At 44.4% G+C, this 25,316-nt stretch overlaps 1 protein-coding gene across 6 annotated transcripts in view; it reads left to right on the top strand.

Annotated features, from left to right (window-relative positions):
* The window catches only part of EVL (Enah/Vasp-like), a 213,145-nt gene that overhangs the window by 74,906 nt on the left and 112,923 nt on the right, over positions 1-25,316 (top strand). For 2 of the 6 annotated variants that reach the window (XM_027827308.3, XM_043548408.1), the window contains exon 1: positions 12,776-12,971. The exons of the other annotated variants lie outside the window; for them this stretch is intronic. In XM_027827308.3, coding sequence (XP_027683109.1) covers positions 12,961-12,971 — 11 coding nt within the window. In that variant the 5' untranslated portion in view covers positions 12,776-12,960. Of the gene's footprint in view, positions 1-12,775; positions 12,972-25,316 lie in introns of those variants that run through there. 6 annotated transcript variants of the gene reach the window in all.

Genomic DNA, 25,316 nt, shown 5'->3' on the forward strand with positions numbered 1-25,316 from the left:
ACCTTATTTGAGGTAATATTAATTTAGTCAGTCTTTCAAAACCTGTTTCTAACTTAAGTCTAATTATAATCTGGCTCTGGACACTGATTTCAACGTTCTTATTGAAGTTGAGAAGTACTATTGGCTGCATTTGAAAGAGAAGAATCTGCCTTTCCTATCTAGTCTGGCTGTGACTCTCAGCATCTTCAGAAGAGGTTAGGAGCATTAGCCATTGGCTTAAAAAGTTGGCTTGAGAGCTTTCTGGCCATGGCTGATATTGAATTGATACTTGAGTAGACACCTTGGTACATTATTGGAATGCCTCTGTCACATCGTATGAGCACTCCCAATTCAGTTTCTTAAGGGAGAGTAAAGATTTAAAGCTCAGCAGCCGGGTGACAGGAATTGGGGGGTACAAAGGAAGAATGAGGCAATTTAAAACTGGCCGCAACTCCATGCACACGTCTGTCTTTTCAACAAAGGTCACTGGTCTTCTAGGACCTTTCATTTCTCACCACTTTCTGCTGTATTCTGATTCTCCACTGTAATACATCAGTTTTCCCCAAGTGCAACTCCAGATAATTCAGTAGCATTCCACCTGGGTAAAATCAGTGTAGCACGATGAGAAACAGGCCCTATGCTGGTAGCTGGTAACACTCCCACTGTGCTACTGAGGCATTTGCACTAGAATACTGGGTTGAAAGTGGTTCTTGGTTTACACACTGCTGCTGCAAAAGAGTGAGGAGGATGCCCAAAGAGTCCTGGCAACCTTAGAAGCTAGTCAGACAAATAGAATTTTAAAAATTTCAATATAGTTAATTATCGTCTCTTGCCCTGACCCTGGTGTAGTTGTTGACACCTGGGCAGAGTGGGCAGATGCTGGGTGTGCAAATGCCACCATTCCCATTTGGTAGCATCTCACAGCCTCTTTGCAGAAGAGGATATGACTGCATAGGCCCAAAATGTTCACTCAACGTTTTATTTAATCCAGCTTCTACAAGCTATAGACTTGATTCTATACACTCTTATTTATGTGTAGAATTAGGTCATATTTTTCACAGCTGGTGTATACCTGCATGCACCAAAGCCAAACTCAAGGCCCACTGAACTCAATCAGAATCTTTCTGTTGAGGTCAGTGCATTTCGGGTGAGGCTTCAATCGCCCAGAGCTGTTAACCTTGTTTTGCTAATTTACTGGTGAGTTTTGTTCTCGCTTGTTATGAAACATAGATAGAAAAGTAGCAGATTGCACTTGTCTGATATACACTTTGCAAAGAACCTGCTCTTGCTCACGTTGAATAGGAAGCTTCCCATTTACTTCAATGGGAGTAGGAATAAGGGCCAAATAATGTTAAGATGCAACTCAGAATGCACTAAGAACCTCTCTGTTACACTGTAAGAGATTCAGGTGTTGAAAAAGAGGAAGAAATACAGAGACATCATCAATTATAACTGTTATGATAAATCCATTCCCAATAGGAGGTGTTATAGTCTTAGGTGGATTGGCAAGTTTGGCAGTTTACTGTGTCTAAGAGCATTATGGAGAATTGTAGTCTAATCCTTTGTTCTTGTTCTATTCATCTGGGGCTAGATTTTCAGTTGGTTTATATGGGTGTAGCTCCAAAGAAGTCAAGCTTCTAGCCACCACAAGCCAATCTTTTCCTGCCCCTCCATGTTCTCTGAGAAGTATCACTATTGAAAATACATTGCTATAACAATCTTATGTAATGCTAGGCATTTACTTGGGATTGCCACTGTCCTACACAATATCTCCTTTGTAACCTTGACACATTCCTTCCTAGCTCTACTTCCTTCCTTAAACATTAAAGATAATAATTTAGCCCTCCTATAGAACATTACCTTCATTTTTTTAATTATATTTTGGGGTCTGTTTTTTGTAATGAGCGGTTCTGACTCATTGGGAAAGCACTTTCCAAATTTATCAAACCCATACTCAATCTCTGGCAGTTTGAGCTACTGTATCCTTTTTCCTTTTGGCCCTCTGCCAGGGGCGAGAGGAGGGAACAAAACAATAAAAACCACAATGAATATTCTCTCTCATTACCTTTGTGATTTGTCAGACTCTTAGCCAGAGTCTTGCAGCTCTCTCATGTCTTCATCTCAGTCTAATGCCCCTTACTTCACATGACCTAACCGCGTCTTCTCACTTGATAACTGTTATACCTCCCTCATCCATGCATTTCTAGAGTACTTATGATAAAAGCATTTCCGTTAGTATCCAGAAGGCTGTGTCATTGTGCCCTTACCACAATACATGGATCTTATACATTAAGTAAAACATGATATGCAGGTTACACTGTTCAGCAGTTTTGCTTCTGGTGTTGGGTAGCATTGGAAATAAGTTAAATCCAAAAATGAGCAACTATAAAACTTTCTGTAAGAGGTTCCTAGTCTCTGTTTTTTCATGATCGTAAAGTTAATAACCTTCTTAGCTATGTAAAATTTTTAAAAGATAGAAGCCCTCTAAAATAAAAGTAAGGACAGAAATAACATATACAGCTCACCCTGCCTGCTGTCTACAGTTGTGATAACCTTGTTTACTGAGGTAAAAGGAAATGTACAGGGTAAAAATGAGAGTAACTGCTGTAGACCACATGTTCATTGACATTCCGTATTTGGTTCAATGTATGTGAGAATGTCTCTCGACAACTCCTGTAATTAGAAATGAGTGTTAGCCAACATTCAGACCATAAATAGCTGCTCTTGAAACCTAGATCATTTTCTACCTTTTATCTGAAATGTTTTTACAGGGAAAAATAAAGTAAATCTCTTACAGAAATTAAAAGCTACAGTACAGAGCTGGACATAAAACATTCTGTACCTTTTTAATCCTCAACATCTAATTTGAAAAGGCAGGAAAACATTAGAAAAGAGCCAAAGCCCATTAAAGTGAATGGGAGTCTTTTTGTTGACTTCAGTTGGTTTTGGATTAGACCCATAGTGCATGGTTGTTTCTAAACAGAAATATGGAGCTATACATTTTCATCCTTAACTCGCAGGCTCTCCACACTTGGAACCACCGTTCGCTATAATGCCAGTTCTGACAGCCAAGAGATTGCAAGATTGGGCCTTTTCTTTTACTATGGGCTAAAATGTAAATGCCAATGTTTATTTTATAATGACTGTAAAATGTCTCAGACACTCAGAATCCCAAGTCCTTTCATATTTTAATGGGAACATTTTCTGTATCATATTAAATAAACTGCCATGTAATCGTGGTGCTCCAGTTGTTATGAAATTGCTGATTTGTGGTTGTGCAATTAGCCGACTCCAACAAAAATGGCATTGTAGATATTCTGTACATGAAGTGGCAGATGATGGTCTATGAATTGTTGCATTGCCGCTTAGCGTGGGGTCTGGGCTCATTGCCCTTGTATCACAGCTTATGGGAGAGGAAAATTTAAGGCAACCACAGAGTTAATACTTTGTAATTCAGCATCTCTAATACAGTACTTACACTGCTAACGTGATACAAGCTATTTGTATCATCAAACAAAAGAGGCTGCTCCTTTGAAAGCAGATGAGGCCTGCGCCTGCTGTGAAGCCAGTCAGAGTTTTGCTGTTGACATACCATGGGGCAGCACTGGGCCAGGCCTTTAAGTCTTTACTTACTGGATTTAGAAAACTTTTTTCGGGATGTATAGCGGGTTCCCATGTTGAACTGGTTAGAGGGAAAAAAAAAGACCACCTACTAGATATTCACGTCAGGGCTAGATGTAGGCCTCAGACAGCAAATGCATCTGATGATTTAACTTGACCTCCTAGTTGCTTATAATGCTGTAAGGTTGGAGGAAGGAATGGGGATTTTTGTGTGTGAAAGGACAGACATTTGTTAAAAGTGGTACTAATAGTCTCCGGATTATATTTATCGTTTCACATATCCTTCCTGACAATATATTAGTTGTAACTGAAGCTCCTATTTCTTTCCCAGTGCACAGCTATTCCCTGCAGAGCTCCTTCAGGACGGTAGAGGTTGCAGTCCTGTCCCCATGCTGCATGGAGGAGCTCTCCATAGCTTCTACTGAAGCCTCTGGGCACTGATTGTACCTGTCCCATCATTTAGTGGTGTGGGATAGACAATACACAGGGACAGAGATCCACTTGCCTTTCCCTGGTTCTGCCCCCAAGTCCCCACCATACACTAGCATATAAGGACTCTCTGGGAAGCTGGGCTTCGTGAGTGTGTGGTAGACACCTTGTCCGCCTTGCCCAATCCTGCCCTTACTTGTGCAACAGAACCGTACATCATGTTGTCGTTATCGTCTTGTCCCCTGATACTCGTGCCAGGCCATGAAGTTCAAGAATGATTTCAGTCCTTTGTGAGGGCTTGAGCCAAGGTGTCAGATCTGAAGAGGGTCACTTTCCTTACAATATTACATTCAAAAGCATGGGCTATATCTCAGTCTCATCTCTGTTTATTTGCATTCCTGTGGAGTGCCCTGTCTGCAATCTCACAATAGTAGGTGTTTTTTCTGCGATGCTTGGATATTAATCACAAGATTTTTTTATCTGTTGACCCTTTATTTCTGCTAATATTTTCCATGATAGGGCATCAATATCGTCAGCCATTGTCATTCTTACCTGAATTTCCAGTCTTCCAACTTTGGCCAAATCATCAGCTACCTCACTCCTATATATACCAACGAGTGATGAAATCCATTGAAAACTCAATCTATTGCCTTGCTTTCTGATCCTCTTAGCCTCCTTATGAATTGTATTGTTGGTAGTGTTCTGGTTTCTCTTGCAAAAGGACACACTGTGATTGCAGAGGAGGAGGGAAGGATTTGTTTGAGGAAGAGCAAGTACACCTCCTCAAAATCTGCATAGTTCAGCTGATTAGAAAGATATTGGGGGTGCTTTATCTGCCAAATGTTTGCCTAGTTTTTAAGTAATTATTTTGGGTGCACACTAAGGTTGAAATCCAGGCCTCGTTTAAGTCAGTGGCAGAATTCCCATTGACTTCATTGGGACCAGGATTTCACTCTAATTGAATAGCCTCTAACAACTACTGTTGTGGAGCTGGCATGCTAAGTAGGCACAATAGCATCTCTGTCACATCAATAATTAGCATCTTACTAAATATTTAGAAACCTCCTAATACTAAACAAGTAGATCATATTATATCCTGAATTTTTTATTTTTTTACAGCTCCCTATGAAGTAAAATGAAGGTTCTGTGGAACGTGGGAGACTAGAGCCCTGAAAGACTTGTAGTGCATTTTTTACATACAGGGCTAATGGTTTGTGGACAAAGAATTTTTGATCCATCTGCATGCACATGTAATGGATGCAAATCTGGGAGCATGAGGAAAAAAATGGTCTTATATATTTATATATGACTGACAGCTGTAAAATGAGTTTTGCAAATCTGGATCTATGTATATTTGTGCATACCTTATGCAGCAGACATGCATATATTGTGTGTACAATTTTTCTTACTGATTTTCAACGTTTATTAGTGTGTCATTTTAGTAGTGAATTCTCACGCCTATTAATTATGCTGTCCGTAAAGGAAAGACATTAGTCTATGCAAATACTTCCTTTTACTGTTTACTCATTGTAATGGGTTTCTTTTTAAGATAAATAATAAAACCTAAATATGAAACAACAAATACGTACGCATAAAAAAGTAATTCAGATAGTCTGAAATATTGTGTTAATTGTGGAAAAAGCATGTTTTCAGCTTGTCTTCTTTCAAAATAGCTCATAGATAGTAGAGTTTATTTCGGATGATTGAGTATAAGCGTCTTGTTGTGCATTCAAACCTAGGACATCGTAAAGTGCTTCTTTTCGTTCTTAAGGAATTAAATGGTTTTCATATCTTGACATGATGTATCATTTTGAGGCTGAGCCAGTAATCTATCTGGGTTCAATCGGTAGCCCTTAGAACTGATAGCATATCTTACATCTCATCCGAAAATCATGCGTGGCTTGCCAATGCAGCTTTCTCTCAAAGAAACACAAATACAGCACCTCGTCCTCCTTCGAATAGTATCCCTCCGTTAATATGTTCGGTAGGTGTGTTGCTAAAAAGGTTCCAGTGATATTTATACCGTTGCAGCTAAGGCTAGGCTCTTGTGTGCAAGAAATTCTGATCTTCTTGCAGAGATCTAAACCGATTGTTTTAGACATATGTTCATCTAGCGTTCAGTCCTTGTTAGGTCCCCATAGACCTAGATCCTATTTGTACTTTGTCCCAAGGTGATATTTCCTTCACAGTCCTCTCTTTCTAGTCCAAATCCATCAAGGCATTTTAGCAGTGCAAATGAATGATTAGAGATACTTCTGCTGGAATGTGCACAGTAGTGATTAATTAAATTAACTTGGCACTGGGAGTCAGCACTGGGTTTTATTCCCCTCGCTGTCACTGATTTACTGTGTGACTTTGGGCAAATCACTCAGGACCTGGTGTTTTGAGGAGCTGAACACCTACAACTCCAGTTGAAGTTAGCTCAGCACCTCTGAAAATAACACCCTCAAAGTGCAGCTACGGCCAGAAAAAAACTGCTTTCTCTTGCTCAATGGACCCAATCACTGTGTATATTAAGAGTCAAAACTGCTTATTTTTAGCAGGAAAATTAAGTGGGGACTGAGTTTGAGCCTCTTTCCCCTCCACTCCCAGGCATTTGGCAGCTAGCTTAAAATATTTTTGCGAGGGACCAGACCTATGCCTGTAGGATCAGAGAAATGTAAAGGTGGCTTAGAGCCACCTTTGCTCCAATCCCCACCAGACTTGTACAGAGCGCAGCACGGCCACTTTGGTGACTTTGGCACAATTATTTTGTGATTTGGGCTAATAATTATTTAGAGACAAATTTTTCAAGCCATGCCCCTGCAACATACAATGGAATGCTGTTCATGCAGTGACAGATTGTATAGCAGTGAGATGAGCAGTGTAAGTCTACCCCCCTGAACTTGGTGACAGAAACACCTGCTGCAGTGAGGCATTTACACACTAAGGGCACGTCTACACTGGCAGAGTTACAGCGCCGGGAGTTAAAGCGCTGCTCAGAGAGCACTGAAGGGAAACCGCTGTTCTGTGTTCACACTGTCAACTGCCTGCGCAATAGTGTGTTCACACTTGCGGTACTTTCAGTGGTATTTGGAGCGGTGCACTCTGGGCAGCTATCCCACAGAGCACCTCTTTCTCTTCTGCTGCTAAGAGCTGTGGGAAGATGGAGGAGGTTGCAGGGCATCCTGAGTCCTGTCTCATATCTCAGTGCCCCGTGATGCATTGCTTCGCATCCCAGCAGTCCCTGTGCTTCTGTCTGCATTTAGCGCCATCTTTCAACGGAATGGATCCCAAACTGCTGACTAGTATGCTGTTCGCTCTGACCAACACATCACGAGTGGTAGTGGAGTTATTCCTTAAACTACAAAGGCAAGAGGAGTGCGACATTGATCTCACCATGCATAGCAGCTACTACCTGAGATTGCTTGTGGCATTCACGGAGGTGCTGACAACAGTGGAACACCCCTTTTGGGCTCGGGAAACAAGCACTGAGTGGTGGGATCACATCATGATGCACATCTGGGATGATGAGCGGTGGCTGCAGAACTTTCGGATGAGGAAAGCCACGTTCATTGGACTGTGTGATGAGCTCACCCTAGCCCTGCGGCGTGAGAGCTGCCCGGCCATTGGAGAAACGTGTGGAGATTGCACTGTGGAAGCTGGCTACTGCAGACTGCTACTGATCGGTTGCTAACCAGTTCGGAGTGGGAAAGTCGACTGTTTGCCTAAGTCTGCAGGGCCAGTAGTCGCATCCTGCTCCGAAAGTCTGTGACTCTAGGCAACGTGCGTGACATTGTGGATGGCTTTGCACAAATGGGCTTCCCTAACTGCGGAGGGATGATAGATGGCACACACATTCCAATTCTGGCACCAGACCACCTAGCCCAGGGGTGGCCAACCTGAGTCTGAGAAGGAGCCAGAATTTACCAATGTACATTGCCAAAGAGCCACAGTAATATGTCAGCAGCCCCCCATCAGCTCCCCGCCACCCCCGCTCCCAGTGCCTCCCGCCCATCGGCAGCCCCGCAGATCAGCGCCTCCCCCTCCTTCTCCGCACCTCCTGATCAGCTATTTTGTGGTGTGCAGGAGCACCCCCCACCCCAGCACATTGGAAAGTTGGCGCCTGTAGCTCTGGCCCTGGAGTCGGTGCCTATACAAGGAGCCACATATTAACTTCTGAAGAGCCGCAGGTGGCTCTGGAGCCACAGGTTGGCCACCCCTGACCTAGCCACTGAGTACATTAATCACAAGGGGTATTTCTCAATGGTTCTCCAGGCACTTGTAGATCACCGTGGGCGTTTCACAGACATTAATGCAGGCTGGTCTGGAAAGGTGCATGATGCACACATCTTTCGGAACACTGGCCTGTTCAGGAAGCTTCAAGCAGGGACTTTCTTCCCGAACCAGAAGATCACCGTAGGGGAAGTCAAAATGCCCATTGTGATCCTGGGAGACCCTGCCTACCCCTTAATGCCATGGCTTATGAAGCCATACATGGGGCAAGCTGATGGCAGCAAGGAGAGTTCAACGACAGGCTGAGCAAGTGCAGAATGACTGTTGAGTGTGCTTTTGACCATTTAAAAGTCCGCTGGCACTGCCTCTGTGGGAAGCTGGACCTGGCCGATTACAATATTCCTATGTTTATAGCTGCGTGCTGTGCGCTCCATAATAGTTGTGAAGGGAAGGGTGAAAGCTTCACTTAGGGCTGGACCGCAGAGTTTCAGCACCTGGAGGCTGAGTTTGAACAGCCAGAGACCAGAGCTATTAGAGGGGTGCAGGGCGGGGCCATAAGGAACAGGGATGCTTTGAGGCAGCAATTTGAAGCTGAAAGCCACTAATATTTGTTGCTATGCTTGGGAGTGCAGTGCTTGTAATACTAGGAGGTGATTGGTGCAGACGATGCAATATGTGGGTTTAACATAATTGTATGTTGCTTTGCAGGTTTCTTTTTGCTTTAAATTAATAGAATAAAGATTGCTTTCAAACCAACACAATTCTTTTATTAAAAAACAACAACCGGAGGAGAAAATCAAACCAAGAAAAAAAAAACAGCAGTGAGGGGGATGGGGGAAGGGAAGGTCCCATGAGGAGGAGGGGTCCCGGGACGGCTAAAGATTTGTGTATGTCCAGGGGTCATATCCAGCCTTCTCCTTCGGAGTACAATGCAGCGGGTGCTGTTCTTCAGCAGGGCCAAACTGCAGAGGGATGTGTGTTGCGTGCAGTGGGTAGTGGAAGTCCGCAGTGCCGGACTGTGAGGAGGAGGGGGAGGAGTGGAATGCCGCAGGTATAGACTGGAGCCAGGAGGTTCCTAATAAGTGTGTGTTTGACGGTGTCTGGGGCGGCGGGGGGGGGGGGGGCGCATGGGAAAGAATTTAATGACAGCGGCTGCAGGGGAGGGCGGGCGCGGAGCTGCTCGGTTTGAAGAGATAGTATCACCTGGAGCGTGTCTGCTTGGCGCTCCATAACCTTTAAAAGCTGCTCCATGGCTTTATTCTGGCATGCTCTTCTCGCTGTCCCGCCACTCCTTCAATTCCTGTTTCTCAGCGGCGGAGTGCATCATAACCTCACGCAGAAAGCCCTCCTTAGTTCTTCTTGGCCGCTTTCTAATTCTGTGCAGCCGTTCAGCCACCGATAACAAAGAGGGAGGCTGGGCTCCCAAGGTCATCTCTGTGAAGTTTAAACGCAACATTTTACAGAAGCAGTATTGTTTGCAATACAGAGAACGGTGAGTCATTGATTTAAAACACAGCCAGTACACTCACACCTGTCACTGTCTGGCTGACCCCAGACAATCACACATGAGCCACAAGACCCCCAAAATGGTGAGTAGCCCCAGGGGCAGGGTATATCACTCTTCCTGGACCCTGCTGTACACTGGGCACGTGGCACTCGGGTAGAGCCAGCACTGAAGGGGAGGCCTGATAATCATTTCTGTCCTCACACTTTCCACAGGATGTGATCATTATGGAAGATATCTCGCTGCTGAGGGTGAGCAGGGAATCAAGGGAGGGTCTTCTCCAAGCCTGCAACTTCCGCCCTGGCCCCTATGCAGCTTGCCTGTGTGCAACAATGGTCCCCCCGCCCCCACGGTGTCACAGCAGCATGGGAAAGTTACTGTTAATGGGGCAAGAAACAAAGCAGCTCTGCTGAAGAACCCGTAGGAACGGATTGCCCAGTATCTCCATGAGAGTTTCCTGGAGATCTCTGAGGCAGATTCCCGTGAAGTGAGGGAGTCAATCAACAGCCTGTTCCACCGCTCAGATTAGGCATGCGGTGGGAGACAAGCCTGCTTCCTGCAACCCTCCTGCCCCCAACAACTCGTTTCAGCAATTCCCAAAATCAAATCCACTTAGCAGGGGCCTCGTCTTCTGTTTCCACTTCACCAACATCTGGCAGTTGTGACTGGCTAGCCTCCTCCAGGGTAGAAAAGAGCTCCTGGTTGCATGCATCTCTGACCTCCGAGTCATCTTCTGCCTCTGGGTCCCCTCCACATCCTCGTCCAAGATTTCCTCCTTCTGGCTTGATCCACTTTTGACTGGCACGCGAGCCACCGAAGTATCCATAATGCCGTTCGCAGTGGAGGCGGGATCGCCACCAAGTATCATGTCCAGCTCTTTGTAGAACCAGCAGCTCGTGGGCGCAGCACTGGAGCAGCGGTTTGCCTCCCGCGCCTTGTGGTAGGTGTTCCACATGTCCTTCACTTTGACCCTGCACTGCATTGTATCCTGGTCCTGGCCCCTTTTTGCCATGCATCGTGAAATCTGTCCGTAGGTATCATAATTCCTACGGCTGGAGTGCAGCTGGGACTGGACGGCCTCCTCTCCCCAAATGCTGATGAGGTCCAGCAGCTCGGCATTGCTCCAAGCGGGGGATCACCTGCTGTGTGGTGCAGCCATTGCCACCTGGAAAGATGCGGTGAGATCACTGCACGCATCACCAAGCAAACAGGAAGGGGACTTTCAAATTCCAAAGGAATTTATGGGGTGGGGATGATGGTTGGTTGGTCACCTGAGGGCAGGGCAGTAGAGTTCAAACCGATGACCAGAGAGGCGAGAACAGGCATTGTGGGACACCTCCCGGAGTCCAGTCGCAGCACTGTAATCGACCAGGGTGTCTACACTGGCACCACAGCGCTGTAGCCCCAGCGCAGAAAGCCATACGCCTCACGTTGGGGTGGCTTTTTTACAGCGGTACAGCTGCGCAGTTTCTGCGCCCTAAGTGGCTTGGCAGTGTGTACACCTCGGGAGTTAGAGCACAGAAAGCTGCTTTACTGCACGGAAACTTGCCAGTGTAGACAGGGCCTAAGTAGATGTCGTCTCTTGCTACGCAGAGGAGCCAGAGAAAGGACATGTCACTGCGTTCGGGAGCCACTTGAGGTAAGCGATGCTCGGAGCCTGCACCCCCTGAGTGTCTCCCCATACCCCAACCCCCTGCCCCAGCCCTGATCCCCCTCCCACTCTCCAAACCCCTCGATCTCAGCCCGGAGCATCCTCATACCCCCCAAACTCCTCATCCCCCAGCCCCACCCCAGAGCCCGCACCCCAACCCCAATTTTGTGAGCGTTCATGGCCCACCGTACAATTTCTATTCCCCGATGTGGCCCTCGGGCCAAAACGTTTGCCCACCCCTGGTCTGTCACATAGTTTGGTGACATTTCCTATCTCCCAGTAACTGCTGAGAATCCCACGCACACATGCTGTGATGTTTTACTGTGATCCCAATATGGGCCAGTTGAACAGGTTTTTAAAATCAGTTCTGTGATAGTAAAAAAAAAAGACAAAATAAATTAAAATAAAAATGTCATAAAATAGCTCTCTATTATCATCTAGAAGCAGCTTTGTTTCCTTGCTCGTCACTTGCACTTCAGCTTTATTTTTTTAAAACCTTCAGGAGTTGTAACCTGGAATAGTATTTACATCAGGACAGATTCTCTGCTGCATGTTGCAGGAGGCTTAGCACAGGCTGTGTAGCACAGGCTGGGAAAAGGAAGAAGGGGCAGACTCCCACCTTTTCCCTCTCCAAATTCTGACCTGTCTGGGGGCCTGCCTGGTCCCTAGTGCAACTTAGACCACCCCAGGTTATGCACTCAGAACTGAATAAGTACTATTCAGCATGAATAAGGACTGCATGGATTATCAACTCTTTTGAGCAGATACGCTCCACCAATGCAAATGGTGACTTTCCTTGCCTGCACTGAGGGTTTGCACTGATATGCTAGCTCAGTGGTTCTCAAACTATTGTACTGGTGACCCCTTTCAGATAGCAAGCCTCTGAGTGTGACCCCCCCTTATAAATTAAAAACACTTATTTATATATTTAACACCATTATAAATGCTGGAGGCAAAGCAGGGTTTGGGGTGGAGGCTGACAGCTTGCGACCCCCCCATGTAATAACCTCACAACCCCCAGAGGGGTCCTGACCCCCAGTTTGAGAACCCCTGTGCTAGCTGCTGAAATTAGAGGTATCCCTCAATATAGACAAGGTCTCTGTGTTTTGTACAGGATCAAGTACAGTGACTGTGTTGCACAAATGACAGTAATTCTGTTGGATTTTTTTTTTTGTCACTGAATCCATGACAAGAAAAACTAATTAAATGCTTTTAATATCAACATTACCAGTGGAAAAAATGGCAGTTGATCTCATCTTAATCCAAATTCTCGGTCTTGGACTATTGCTTCTTTTCATCTTTTTATACTGAACAAATTTTCTTTTCTTTTCTTTTCTTTTTTTTTTAAACCAAGTGTTATTTCCTGCTCTCTCTTTTTTGGTAAAACTTCCGTTTTCCTGTTTGGGTATAGGGCTTTATGCATACACTCTCAAACTGCATTACTGTCGAGTTTTTGTTCCGCTCTATAAATTGGAGAAACAGAATATCTGATTTAGCACAAATTACGTGTGACAGATTGATAATACATTGTTTCTGAATCTTCTGCAAAATCCTTTTTTCAATGGCAAGCTGGTAAGTACCTGGGGACTCTACTGTGAATATATAATGACTTCGTTGAACAAAACTCATATGGTGTAATATAAAGAATAGCATGTCCTATTTAAACTGTACTTTCAGAAGGTTTTTGTTTCAGTTATGAAAAGATAATTAGATTTTTGTGGCAATAATAGATTGCTCTGATTCTGGCTTCCAGTGCTGAACTTGATTCACTGGGCCAAATTCATCTCTGTTTCAAGTCAAATGATTTCAGTGGAGTTATCAGAGATTCATTTGTCCCATTGAGAACTGAATGGGAATAAGAATTCACCTGTGTGGATCTCACTGAAGGATCAAGGCCTTATATAGTTTGTTGTGTTGTGTACAGTTATGCATGTGTCTATGTCCTGATGGATAGTGTCATGTTTGTAATTTGCATATGTTTGAATATTTTAAAATCTTTGTTTAAAACATTGTTCTACTCAAACACACTCCAATGGCTTTGAGAGTGTTTGTCTGAAAGCATTAGCTGGTGTCTAAAATTTGCATTTTCCGTTCACAGTATAGTTTCTGCTTGTGCATGTTGTTTCAGTATTTTCCAAAATTAGTTACTTCTTGTTCTTATTTCTATAAAAAGGGAAGTAGTTTACATTAGCAATGGCCTGATCTTGTAAGGATACTTCGTTACAATTTTATATCTCAGCATATGTAATAGACTAATCAAGTCTGTGTCATTTTTTTCTCTACGCTTACCATCCTGATACTTACTTCTAAGAATTTGGTGTGTGTAGTGGAGGTTGTTTGCAAGATGGCATGTGCGACGCTATAAAGTACCGCGCTTTATTACAGGAAGATACAGTGAGTAGGTTAAAGAGTTAATGGATCAGTGAAGTGCTGGAGAGGTGGAGGTGTGCATACATTGCTTAAATAGCTTGAAGGTCAAAGGAAAGCTTCCGCCCTGGAGTATGGCATGTTCCTATCTGTAAGCCGGGGAATAGTTCCGCTCTTGTGGGGAACTTCCCTGGCTTCTGCACTACCCCGGTTAAGTGGGCTAGCAAAAGAATCTGAGTCCTCGCTCCCACTTCCTTTACCCAGTGGCCTCCCTGCCCTTGAGGACTCCCCTTCCACTCTCCTGTCTGGCAGAGTCCTCGTAACCCCAACAAGGCTGGGCCCAGGATTCCTGGGGGGCTCGACCCCCAACCCTGCTGTGGTCACCTAGGACAGGAGCTAGGGTGTCCCCACTCCGGGGTACTCTCTCTGCATTGGACACTTCTCTGATCCACTGACCATTACATACAAGTTAAAGCAAATGCAAGTTATTTAATCAACAATTAAATTTAAAAAGAATAAGAAAAAATGGGAAAGGTTAAAGGAAACACATCACCCCGCTCTGTGGCAGGGAACATCACAAACAGTGTCTCTGGAATGTCAGGGCAGTTCACAGTCTGTTCCTTGTAAGTCCCAGGCCTTCTTCTCAGGCCCTGGCTTTGCTGCAGGGGTGCTGTGGGTTGGACACTTGCTCTGGTGGTGGCCACACGCTCTCAGGCTCTAAGTGGTAGGACCCTTCTTCCCAGTGTCGCCCCCGCCCTGTCGGGGTTACGATCCAAGCCTGGCCTGCAGAGCCCCTTGGCTGAGGCGTCTCCCTGTGCTGGGCCCGCTGCCCAGGGTCCCCCTCGCCCTCCCCAGCTGCTCACCACACCCAGCTCCAGACTGCTCCAGCCCCAGCTCCACCACTCTGTCTCTGCTGCTCTGCCTCCAGCTCCCTGGGCTGCTTCTTTGGCCCCTCTACCTCTGGTTGCTACTGCTCTGCTCCCAGGACAGGTCTGCTCTGCAGGCTGCTTCTGTGACTCTGCTCCCAGCATTGACCTGCTTCCTGGGCTGCTTTTCTGGCCCCTGTGGCTCTGGTTGCTGCAGCTCTGCTCCCAGGGCAAGTCTGCTCTCTCTGGGCTGTGCCTCTGGCTTTGGGGCTGCAGCTCTGCTCCCAGGACAGGATCTGCTCTCTCTGGGCTGCTTTTCTGGTCCCTCTGGATCCAGCACAGCTCTGCTCCCCAGCTCAGCTTGAGCCCCTGGTTTCTCCTTAGCTCGGCCCCACTCTGTGTGACCCAGGCAATTCCAGCTCACACAGAGGACGGGACCTCTCTGGCCTCCTGACTCCCTGATTAGCCTGCCTGCCCTGTCATTCAGGCTGACCTGGAGCATTGGCCTCTCCCCATTGTTCCTGGGAGTTCTCAGTCTCAGGGTCCTGATTCCCATAGACCCTTCCCCCTTTTTAGTACTGGGAGCTAGCAACTAAAACACCCCCACTGAATGTTAGTAAGGGGGCAACAGTCCCCTTACATATGTATCTGACTATTTTGACAGGAGTGATGTTTTTAATGACTAAATTGCTGAGTATGAGATGCCTTTTGTTCAGCAGCTGTTTATATTTTTTTAAGATGCTGAGTTGACGTGTTCCCAAGTGGAGTTTGCCTTGAAACCCTTTTTTCCTTAAGTTAATTGTTCTGTTTCGCAAGAATGTACCAGAACAGGAAACAGAGGAGTTAAAATGAATCCACCAGCTACTACCCAAAATCTTAGCAGGATAAACTAAGTGCCGGGGCCAGATTCTGCTCCCAATTTCATTGGTGTAAATACAGAGCAACTCCATCAGCCCTGATCTGATTTGCTGCTGACTCGCAGCTCATACGCCATTTATATGTGGGTACCAGACATAAACAAATCAGAATTCTCTATTCATTCACATCAGTGGCACAGTAGGATAGAATTGGTAGGAGATTACTATCAGACCTCTATGAATGATCTGTTAGTCTGTGGTGTTTCTTTACATATGTTATACTTGCATCCCAGATTACCTCACGGTCATGTCTCAGTGCTTTGATGCAGCAAGTTACAAGTAAATAACTGTGAGCCTTATTGAGCATGGCTGCACTACATGAATTTTCACACTGAAGTGACTAAGCCCCCAAAGTCCTGGCCTACTAGGACTGGACTCTCAGTGTAAAATCTGGATTCTCTATGACTTGTCTCTTTGGTTTCCAGCTCACAAGTCTAGATGGATGTCTTCACACATTGCTCAATATAGTGTTTTAATAACCTCAGAAAGGAGAAATCAATTAAGGGGAACACCATCAGCATAAAGAGCAACTTCTGAACCCTGTTCTTTTATAACAACACATAGTAGTTGGCATCGTGCTTGTTAGTCACACAAACCTTCTCTGTAAACTACTTCCCTATCTGTCAGGCATGTTCTGAGGCTTAATTCATTAACAACATCAAGCCTTTTTGAGATGTATGGATGAAAGATGCTATATATATATATATATATAATGTGTGTGTGTGTGTGCGTGCGCGCAGGGGTTCTCAAACTGGGGGTCGGGACTCCTCAGGGGTTGCAAGGTTATTGCATGGGGGGTCGCGAACTGTCAGCCCCTACCCCAAACCCCGCTTTGCCTCCGGCATTTATAATGGTGTTAAATATATTAAAAAGTATTTTTGACTTATAAGGGGGGTCGCACTCAGAGGCTTGCTATGTGAAAGGGGTCACCAGTACAAAAGTTTGAGAACCACTGAGTACAGGATTGTTGTAATTTTTGTTATTGGTATCTTTTGGATTTAAGATATTTTATAGAGACTTGGGAGTTTTAACAAAGAAGCAATTTGAGGGCAAGGCTGTGAATGGCTATACGCAGATGCACAGTGTGGATGGATCTTCCCCCTTTGACAGCTCATCCAAGGGCCAGCCACAATTACAATCCCTCAATGCACATCAAAGGCGGTGGAAAGGAGGCTGGTGCATAGCTTGCCTCCTGTTCACCAGACTTCAGAGTGCATTAGAGAAGGGAGCATAAAAGGTGGTGTGACCTGAGCAGATCCTTCTGTGCATTGGGTCATACGGGGGATGAGAGACCATGCCTCCCCCTTAGTTGGGCCAGTGGCTAAATGCCCTCAACCTTCACAACAGTTTTGGTCAAGGGAGTTTTCCACTTGTTCCCACCGCTGCTCTAATGCAGGAGCAGAGTCCTGCCTCGCTTGGTATCTGGTAGAGCAGGGGTGAGCAAACTTTTTGGCCCGAGAGCCACATCTGGGTGGGGAAATTGTATGCAGGGCCATGAATGTAGGGCAGGGGGTTGGGGTGCAGTGTGCAGGAGGGGGCTCAGGACAAGGGGTTATGGTGCAGGAGGGGAATCAGGGCAGGGGGTTGGGGTGTGGGGTGCAGGAAGGGTTCAGGGTGTGGGCTCTGGCCCTGTGTCGTTTACCTCGAGCAGTTCTGGGATGGCAACAGCGCGCAGTGGGGCTAAGGAAGACTCCCTGCCTGCCCTAGCCACGCGCTGCTCCCGGAAGCTGCCAGAATATCTGGCAGTGACTCCTGCGGGTGGGATGGGGCAGGCGGCGCCGCTGCATGCTGCCCTTGCCTGCATGTACCACCCCTGAAGCTCCCATTGGCCACGGTCCCCTGTTCCCGGACAATGGGAGCTGCGGGGGGGGCGGTGCCTGCAGGCGAGGGCAGTGCATAGAGCCCTCTGCCCCTCCTCTCCCAGGGGTTGCAGGGACATGGTGCCGGCCGCTTCTGGGAGCGGTGCGGGGCCAGGGCAGGCAGGGAGCCTGCCTTTACCCCCCTGCGCCACATCCTGTGGGCCGAATTGAAAGCCCTGATGGGCCGGATCCGGCCTGCAGCGCATAGTTTGCCCTCCCCTGTGGTAGAGGATCCTCCAGAAGTGATGCTGACTTCGGACAGGAAGTAGAAGTGGTAGATTCTATGGCAGGACAAAATTAGCGACCTAGTCATATCTGCAGCAAATGCTAAGATGCCAAATATGGGCAGTGTTTTGCTTGTAGTAACTTGACTGAATGCTTTTTTGCTCTGAAGTTTCTAGAGGTATTTTTAAGCTCCATTTGAATAAGTAGGTTGGACAAAAACTGCAAATATGGTGCCACTCCATAAATGGCCATTTCTTTAAATAATTACATCTAATTAAAAAATATTTTCTTCCCACCCTAATCATTACTTCATTTGGTGTGATGAAAATAATTGAAATAATTCTGTTTAGCAGAATAGTCCATTAGAGTTTGCAGCTGACCCCAGCTGCTGCAGGAATGTGGTCTCTACCTTTGTATCTCGTTAACCTCTGAGGTTAATGTTCGTATATCACACTAGCCATACTTCTCGTTATGTACAATTTCTTATTTACATAGTTTTTTTTAAAGGTAATGTGGGATGAATTATATCAGCATGTGAACCCAATTATATCAGCATGTGAACTTGCACAGCAGGTTTAACCACACAAATGTGACTTCCTGTAAAAAGTACAATATGTTAAAAACATATTGTAGAGGGCTTTTGTAATTTTTCCTTGTGAAGTGGATTTGTTGCAAGGTAGAACAAGTCCTTGACCACCCAAATAACTTCTGATATCAATAATAACGATCAGGCTGGTGAGAAGAAAAATAGTACAAACCAAGTTTTGATAAACAAAATGAAAACAAAAGTTTAGGAAAATGTTCACTAACTAGCAGTTTGCAACTTCAAAGAACTTTACAAAAACACCTTAGTTAATGAAGATAACTAAGTAATTATTAGCATCCTCATTTTAAAAAGTGAGGCATATGCTTAGCTTTTGTGAAATATCAAGTCAGTGGAGCTATGGCTGTTTACACCAGCTGAGGATCTGCTCCAGGGAAACAGACAGAGTTTTGTGTAAGTCTGAGAGCCAGTATGGGCTTCAGTGGTACTACTCACACGCTCCAGTACTTTGCTGGATCGGGGTCCGAGTGCTCAACACTGTGCAGGATGCAGCCTTTAGTTCTGAAATTGGTTAGTTCCATGGTCACTATAATCTTTTGTGGGAGTGAGTTCCATGGCCCAATAAAGGCTATGATCAGCTGTCATGGTTACAGGGTGAGCTGCGGTTTAGCTCCTTTTAGTCCCTCTCAAGTGCACGCCTCCTGGGTGGAATTACGTGGCCCCAGTGTTCTTAGACTGGATCTCTGGGCTGCAGCTCCCCTGTGAAACAGTTAGCATGACAGACCCAACTGGGTTTGGCACCTGAGAGCCTCTGAGCAGTTGCTGATTTAAAGAGACTCAAAAACAGCTTCTTCAAAACAAAGGGTTATTTATTAACCCGAAGGTACATAGCAAGCAGAGAAAGAGGCTAACAACAGAAGGCCTATCCACCTGGTCTTACCTAACTGTATTCTTTGCTTGCAAGCTCCAGCAGCTGCTGCCTGCTCACCTCCCTTTCTCTCTATGCTGGTGTCTTTAATGGTTTAGTGCTCCTTTGATCTTAGGTTCCAGCCTGGGAAAGGTTCCTTTAATTCCATGCAATCATGCAGGAAAATATCAAACAGGTAAATTGAAATGCAACTGATATTCATAAAAAATAATACAGATATCTCCTTGTTCTCCACATACGCATTTTACATTCTCTTTCGTCATAGCTCTAGTATGGCTTACATTATCTTTGGTAACCTTTACAATGAACATGGTTCTAACTGCTGCTATAGAGGATGTGGTCCATTACATAGGGCACTGAACTGGAAGTCAAGAGAAATGGGTTGTGATTGTTATTAGTCATCTTTCTTATGGTAGTCTCCAGGAGTCAACCAAGAACAGGGCTCCATTGTGCTAGCCACTGTACAAACATAGAATAAGAGACAGTCTCTACACTGAAGAGCTTACAATCAAAGGGCTTGTCTTCACTGCAGTATTAACTCAAGGTAAATTAAGTGTTGCCTCTAACTCGACTCTCAGGTGACCACCGATCCCTTATTTTAAGGGATCATCCCTTATTTCTTTGATTTGTCCCTTAGGGAGACCACCCATCCCTTATTTGAAGATGTATTGAATTGTATTAAAACTGATAGTAAGTACCATTTTAAACATTAACTTGAAGCTTATAATAATTGCATTGTATATCTGAGGGCAGTGGAAGTATACACTTAAGAGAAAAATACATTATGTGCTAGAGGAAATAGTGTTTGCCTAAAATGTCCCTTACAATAAAGCCTTGTCTCTTAATTTTTCCTGTGGTTTTCCCTTTTTCCCATCCAACAAAGACACTTACCCTACCCGACTTCCTTTCACGGTTCTCTACCACAAGGTAGGTGGTGCTTTAAACTTGAGCTAGCTGGCCTAAGGGGAGGTTGGGGTTGCAGCTCCCATGCTGCTGATAATTGAGCTAGTAATCCAGTGGGAACTCAGCTTCTCTGCTGTTAATTCAATCACTCTGTGCAAATGTTCTCACTTAAGCGTCACTGACCGGAATGTGGGCAGTCGGGCCTAGTGACTGGATCAAGAGTCGGCAGTCAGGGATAGAAACCCAGGGTCAGAGTTGGAGTCAGAGTCCAGAGCCAAGAGTCAGGGTGAAGTCAGAAGTCAGAGACAAGGTTTAAAGCCAGGTTATCTGAAGTGGCAAAGCAGGGGAAAGGCTGGGTCCAGGACAGGAGTGGGGCTGGAACAAGGCAGGAGAAGCGCTGGAGTGAGCGTGGGAACAAGCAGGCAAAGGACCTAATGCAAACGTGGGTGAATACTTGAGCTGCCATTGGCCTAATACTGCTGCTGGGCTTAAGAGCATGCCTCTTGGTTCTTCTAGCCAACTGGGTGGCCTGGCGAATCAGGTGATTCTGCTGCAAGCCAACTCTTATTCAGCTCTCAGTCCTCTGTTCCTCACTAGGTAGGTAGAGCTAGCTGGTTCCAGGCTCAGCTGCGAGCCCTAATTCATGACATCGAACAAGGCTAACTCAAGTAGTTAACTTGAGTGTGGCTAATTCAACCTAACTGCAATAAAGACAAGGCCTAAGTAGACAAGACAGACAAGTGAACAATGCGCTGGCAGCAAATATCATATTCTGCATTTTATTTTATTTTTTTGCGAGGTGAGGAGGTTGTTTTTTTTTAAATTTAAATCCTTGGATGGAGTTATCTGAGGGGGGGATTCTATCCCTGGCCTGTACCTCAGGTACCCCAGTGTAAATGAGGATAATTATATTTACCATAATTTCTATAGTGCTTTGAGATCTGTGGATGAAAAATGCAGCTGACCTAGCTTAATTGGTGTCTGTAAGTGTTTCTGTTGAAATAATAATAAAATTATTTTCGTATTAAAATTAAATACTATTGTTAAAATCAGTTCAGCATAGTATAGTAGTTCAAATAACCTTATATTGGGAGATCAGTTTTTCCTTTTTACTGTTTTTACATAGAAAAGGGTGATCTGAGCCTAAGTAATTCAGAGGTTAAATTATTTCATTTTTAAGATTGTCCCTTTAAAAAAAAAAACTACAGTATTGTACAGTAATGGCCCTGCAGAGAGCCTGCAGTAATACACTGCAGTATCTCTACTGTAAGCTGCAGTGTTTTAGACCATTACAGTAGAATACTTCAGTACTTTTCTCATAAGGGAGTGTTTATATCCAGCCATGGGCCTTAAGAGAAATACATTTGATTGTCTCAGCTCAGTTCATAGTAAATTGTGGGTAAAAAAACCCCAACAACCCTACTACAACTGTAGGGCAGGGCTACACAAAACACAGTGGCGTGACTTCTCCCTAAAGGATTGTGTACATTGTAGGAAAACTCATTTGCCTTCCCAACTTTTTCCGTGTGATTCAACAGAACATTTTATTTTTCAGCTTGCATAAAAAAGAGCAACATATTTTACATGCATTCATGCTACGATGGATGTTTTCTGAATTATTACATTTTTTTAATATTATGGAGGGTAATTCTACAATAACCAGAATGCAAATTAACAATTAATGCCATGACATCAATAAAATCTGTTCAGTGGGTTTCATTAATATTACATCTCAATCAAACACTTACGCCATTTAAACAATTTTTATTACTGCCCCAGCTACACGCCTTAAATGATCTAGAATTCTCTTGTTCTATCCTATGGCACAGTACTTTAAATATGTTGAAAATATAGATATCTCTGAGATATATTTTCTAAAGTAGCTTTGCAAGTATATTCCATGGTTGCTTTACTTACACAAAAGTACTCAGATTTTAAATTAATTTAGGCCACATTCTGATACCCTTACTCATGTTGAATAGTGTGACAGATATGGCAATTTCCTGAAATGTTGTTGGGAGACTTTATTGAATTATCTTTTGATGCCCTTAACTGTGAAATATAGAACCTTAGTGAACAAATAACCCCATTGAAGTCAGTATTTCTTGTGTAGTAAGAAGCTGCTATATGTGAGCGTAAAGATATCAAAATCTAGCCCTCTAATAATATGTAAATTAATGAGATCCGTGCATGGAGGGGTTCATCTATGTCTGCATATCCCCACTCCTTCCTGTATGGAAGGTTAGCTCAGACCCATTCCAAAGGCTTCTCTGTGGACCAGCACCTAATCAAAGGTGCTCTGTATCCTTTGATATCACCGCAGTGGAGGGCCGTTCGCACCTAACAGGATCAGGACCTTCAAGAACAACTCCTGCATCCTCTACAGCAACCCTGGAAACATATCACATATCCTACAGTAGGTAAGATGTTAGCAATGCTGGTAAATGAGCCTTTGTCTTTGAATGTTCCAGCATATCTTTTAGAAAAACATTCAAACTTGACATTAAAATTGTCAGTGGTGGAGAATTCACCATGATCCTCAGTAAATTGTTCCAATGGTTAATTACCCTCACTGTCAAAAATGTCCAGGTGAGTTGCATCATATGCGCATTTAACTTACATGAATTCAACTATACGCACTCAGCAAAAAAAAAAAAAGAAAAATAACAAGATACGTGTAAATAGTGCTGGCGATTCCACCCACCATTCCACTCAATAAGTGCATGCCCCAGAGTAAGCGTGAGATGGGAGATGTGAATTTGCTGTTCCCTCAGTCAGTCTCGGTTCCCGCGTACCTCTCATAGTGTGAGCATCTTGTCACGCTGAGTGTGATTCTAGTTTTTAAAGATACTGTACGTATTTTTCATACAACATGGCCCCTAAACGCAAGCCAACTACTTCATCTGGTACACAACCGAAGAAACAGTGATCTGTTCCAATACTGGAGGAAAAACTGGCTGTGTTGGACTTATTGAGAGACAGTATGTCGGTCTCCAACATGGCATGTAAATATGGCCACAATGAATCTAGCATCCATGCCATCAAGATTTGAGAGAGAGAAATTTGTCAAGCCGTAGCATCAAGTGCTCCAGTAACAGCTAAGGTGATGAGCCAGGTGCATGATAAGACTTTAGTGAAGACTGAAAAGGCATTAAACTTATGGCTGGAAGACATGAACCGTAAACGTGTGCCTATCGATGGCAACACGTTGCGAGAAAAGGCTCTTAGCCTCTACGCGCTGTTCAAACCTCCCCCCGAAGAGGGACAGCCTTCTGATGAGAAGGAATTCAAAGCCAGCCAAGGTTGACTTAACAGTTTTAGGAACCGCTTCAACCTCAAAAACGTGCAGAATACTGGTGAAGCTGCATCTGTCAATGAAGAGGCAGCAAAAGCCTACCCCAAACAATTAAAGAAAATCATAGAAGAAAAGGGCTACCTTCCGGAACAAGTTTTTAATGCTGACGAGACTGGGAAAAAAATGCGCAACTGCACTTACACTTTGAAATCAGAAAGACAGGCCCCTGGCTTGAAAGCAGCTAAAGACCATGTGACTGTGTTGTTTTGTGGCAATGTGGCTGGGTATTTAATAAAGCTGGGCTTGCTCTACAGGGCTGCAAATCCCCGTGCCCTAAAAGGCAAGAACAAAAATCTCCTGCTTGTGTTCTGGCAATTAAATAAAAAGGCTTGGGTGACGGCGGAGTTATTTCTGGATTGGTTCCACAAGTGCTTCGTTCCGGAGGTCAAGCGGTACCTCGAAGAGAAAGGACTTGACTTTAAAGTGTTGCTGATCGTAGACAATGCTCTTGGCCACCCTGCGGCACTCCGGTTTGCACATAACGACACTGAAGTCTTCTTTCTCCCCCCCAATACCACCTCCATCCTCGAACCTCTCGACCAAGGCGTGATTCGCTGTTTCAAAGCCACATACACGAGGCTTACGTTCTCACGGATACGTAGCGCTATGGATGCTGATCCCAATCATAATGTGATGGAGTGTTGGAAGTCCTTCAACATTGTCGATTGCATCCATTGCTTGTTTAATATAAGTGATGCAATCAAGCCTGAAACAGTCAATGCATGTTGGTGAAACCTATGGAAAGAATGTGTGAATGATTTTAAGGGTTTCCCAACCATTGACAAGTGAAATGCATCATTCAGGTGGCCAGGCAAGTGGATGGTGATGGCTTTGTTGACATCCTTGAGGAAGAAATTAAAGAATTAATTGAGAGCCATAGAGAAACATTGACTAACGAAGAGTTAGAGGAACTGATAAAATAGTCTACAGAAGACGAAGATGATGACGATGAACAGGAAGAGCCAGCAAGTTGGAATCTTCATAAATTTGCTGAAGTGTTCCAAGCAGCGAAACACTTGACTGATTTAATTTCTGAATATGATCCCTCTATGGAATGAAGCCTCAAAATCACACGTAGTATTACGGATGATTTGAGACTGTGTCAAGAAATGTTTGAGAAGCTCAAGACACAACAGCGACAGTTGCCGATCACCATGTTTTTCAAGGAAAAACAACCAGCAGCAGATGAGCCTACACAATCAACTTCTTGAGCTGAACCAGAGTCAACCACTTCGTCTACGACTCGCTCTCCGTCACCCAAGCTCTCTGTCACCTCTGTATCCTGGATCGACATCAAGCCCTGACTACCCCCTGTAATTAAAAATACAGTACTGTAAAATTATATTTTGCATATGTACTCTTTATTATATACTGTACATTCTTGTATACGTTATATATTTATACATATTACTATACAGGGTTATATACACAAAACCATGTACAGGATACTGTACTTTATGGGCGATTTAAGGGATTTTCAAGGGTAATTTTGACTATATGCGATTTTTGCCTTATGCGCTGACTTTAGAACCTAACCCCCGTGTAAGATGCAACTCCGCTGTACGCTTTATTTCCAGTCTGAATTTCTCTAACTTCAATTTCCAACCATTGTTTCACTCGATACCTTTCTTTGCGAGATTGAAGAGCCCATTACTAAATATTTGTTCCCCATGTAGATACTCACAGACGGTAACCAAGTCACCCCATAACCTTCTCTTTGTTAAGCTAACCAGAGCAGTCAGCCACCAGACAAGAAAGCCTGATAGCTCGTCATAAATGTGGTTCTAACATTACAACAAAAATGAAATTACTCACATGAAAAAAACTCCTTTAAACAAAAAGGAGGGTTTTTTAGCGACAAACACTATAGGACATAGCCATAAATCTAGAGGAGATTGACCAATTTTTTTGAAAATAAATTAAATGTGGAATTTACTGCTATTTGTCAGATCT

The sequence above is a fragment of the Chelonia mydas genome, chromosome 6, assembly GCF_015237465.2.
Source record: "Chelonia mydas isolate rCheMyd1 chromosome 6, rCheMyd1.pri.v2, whole genome shotgun sequence".
Taxonomy (NCBI): Eukaryota; Metazoa; Chordata; order Testudines; family Cheloniidae; genus Chelonia; species Chelonia mydas.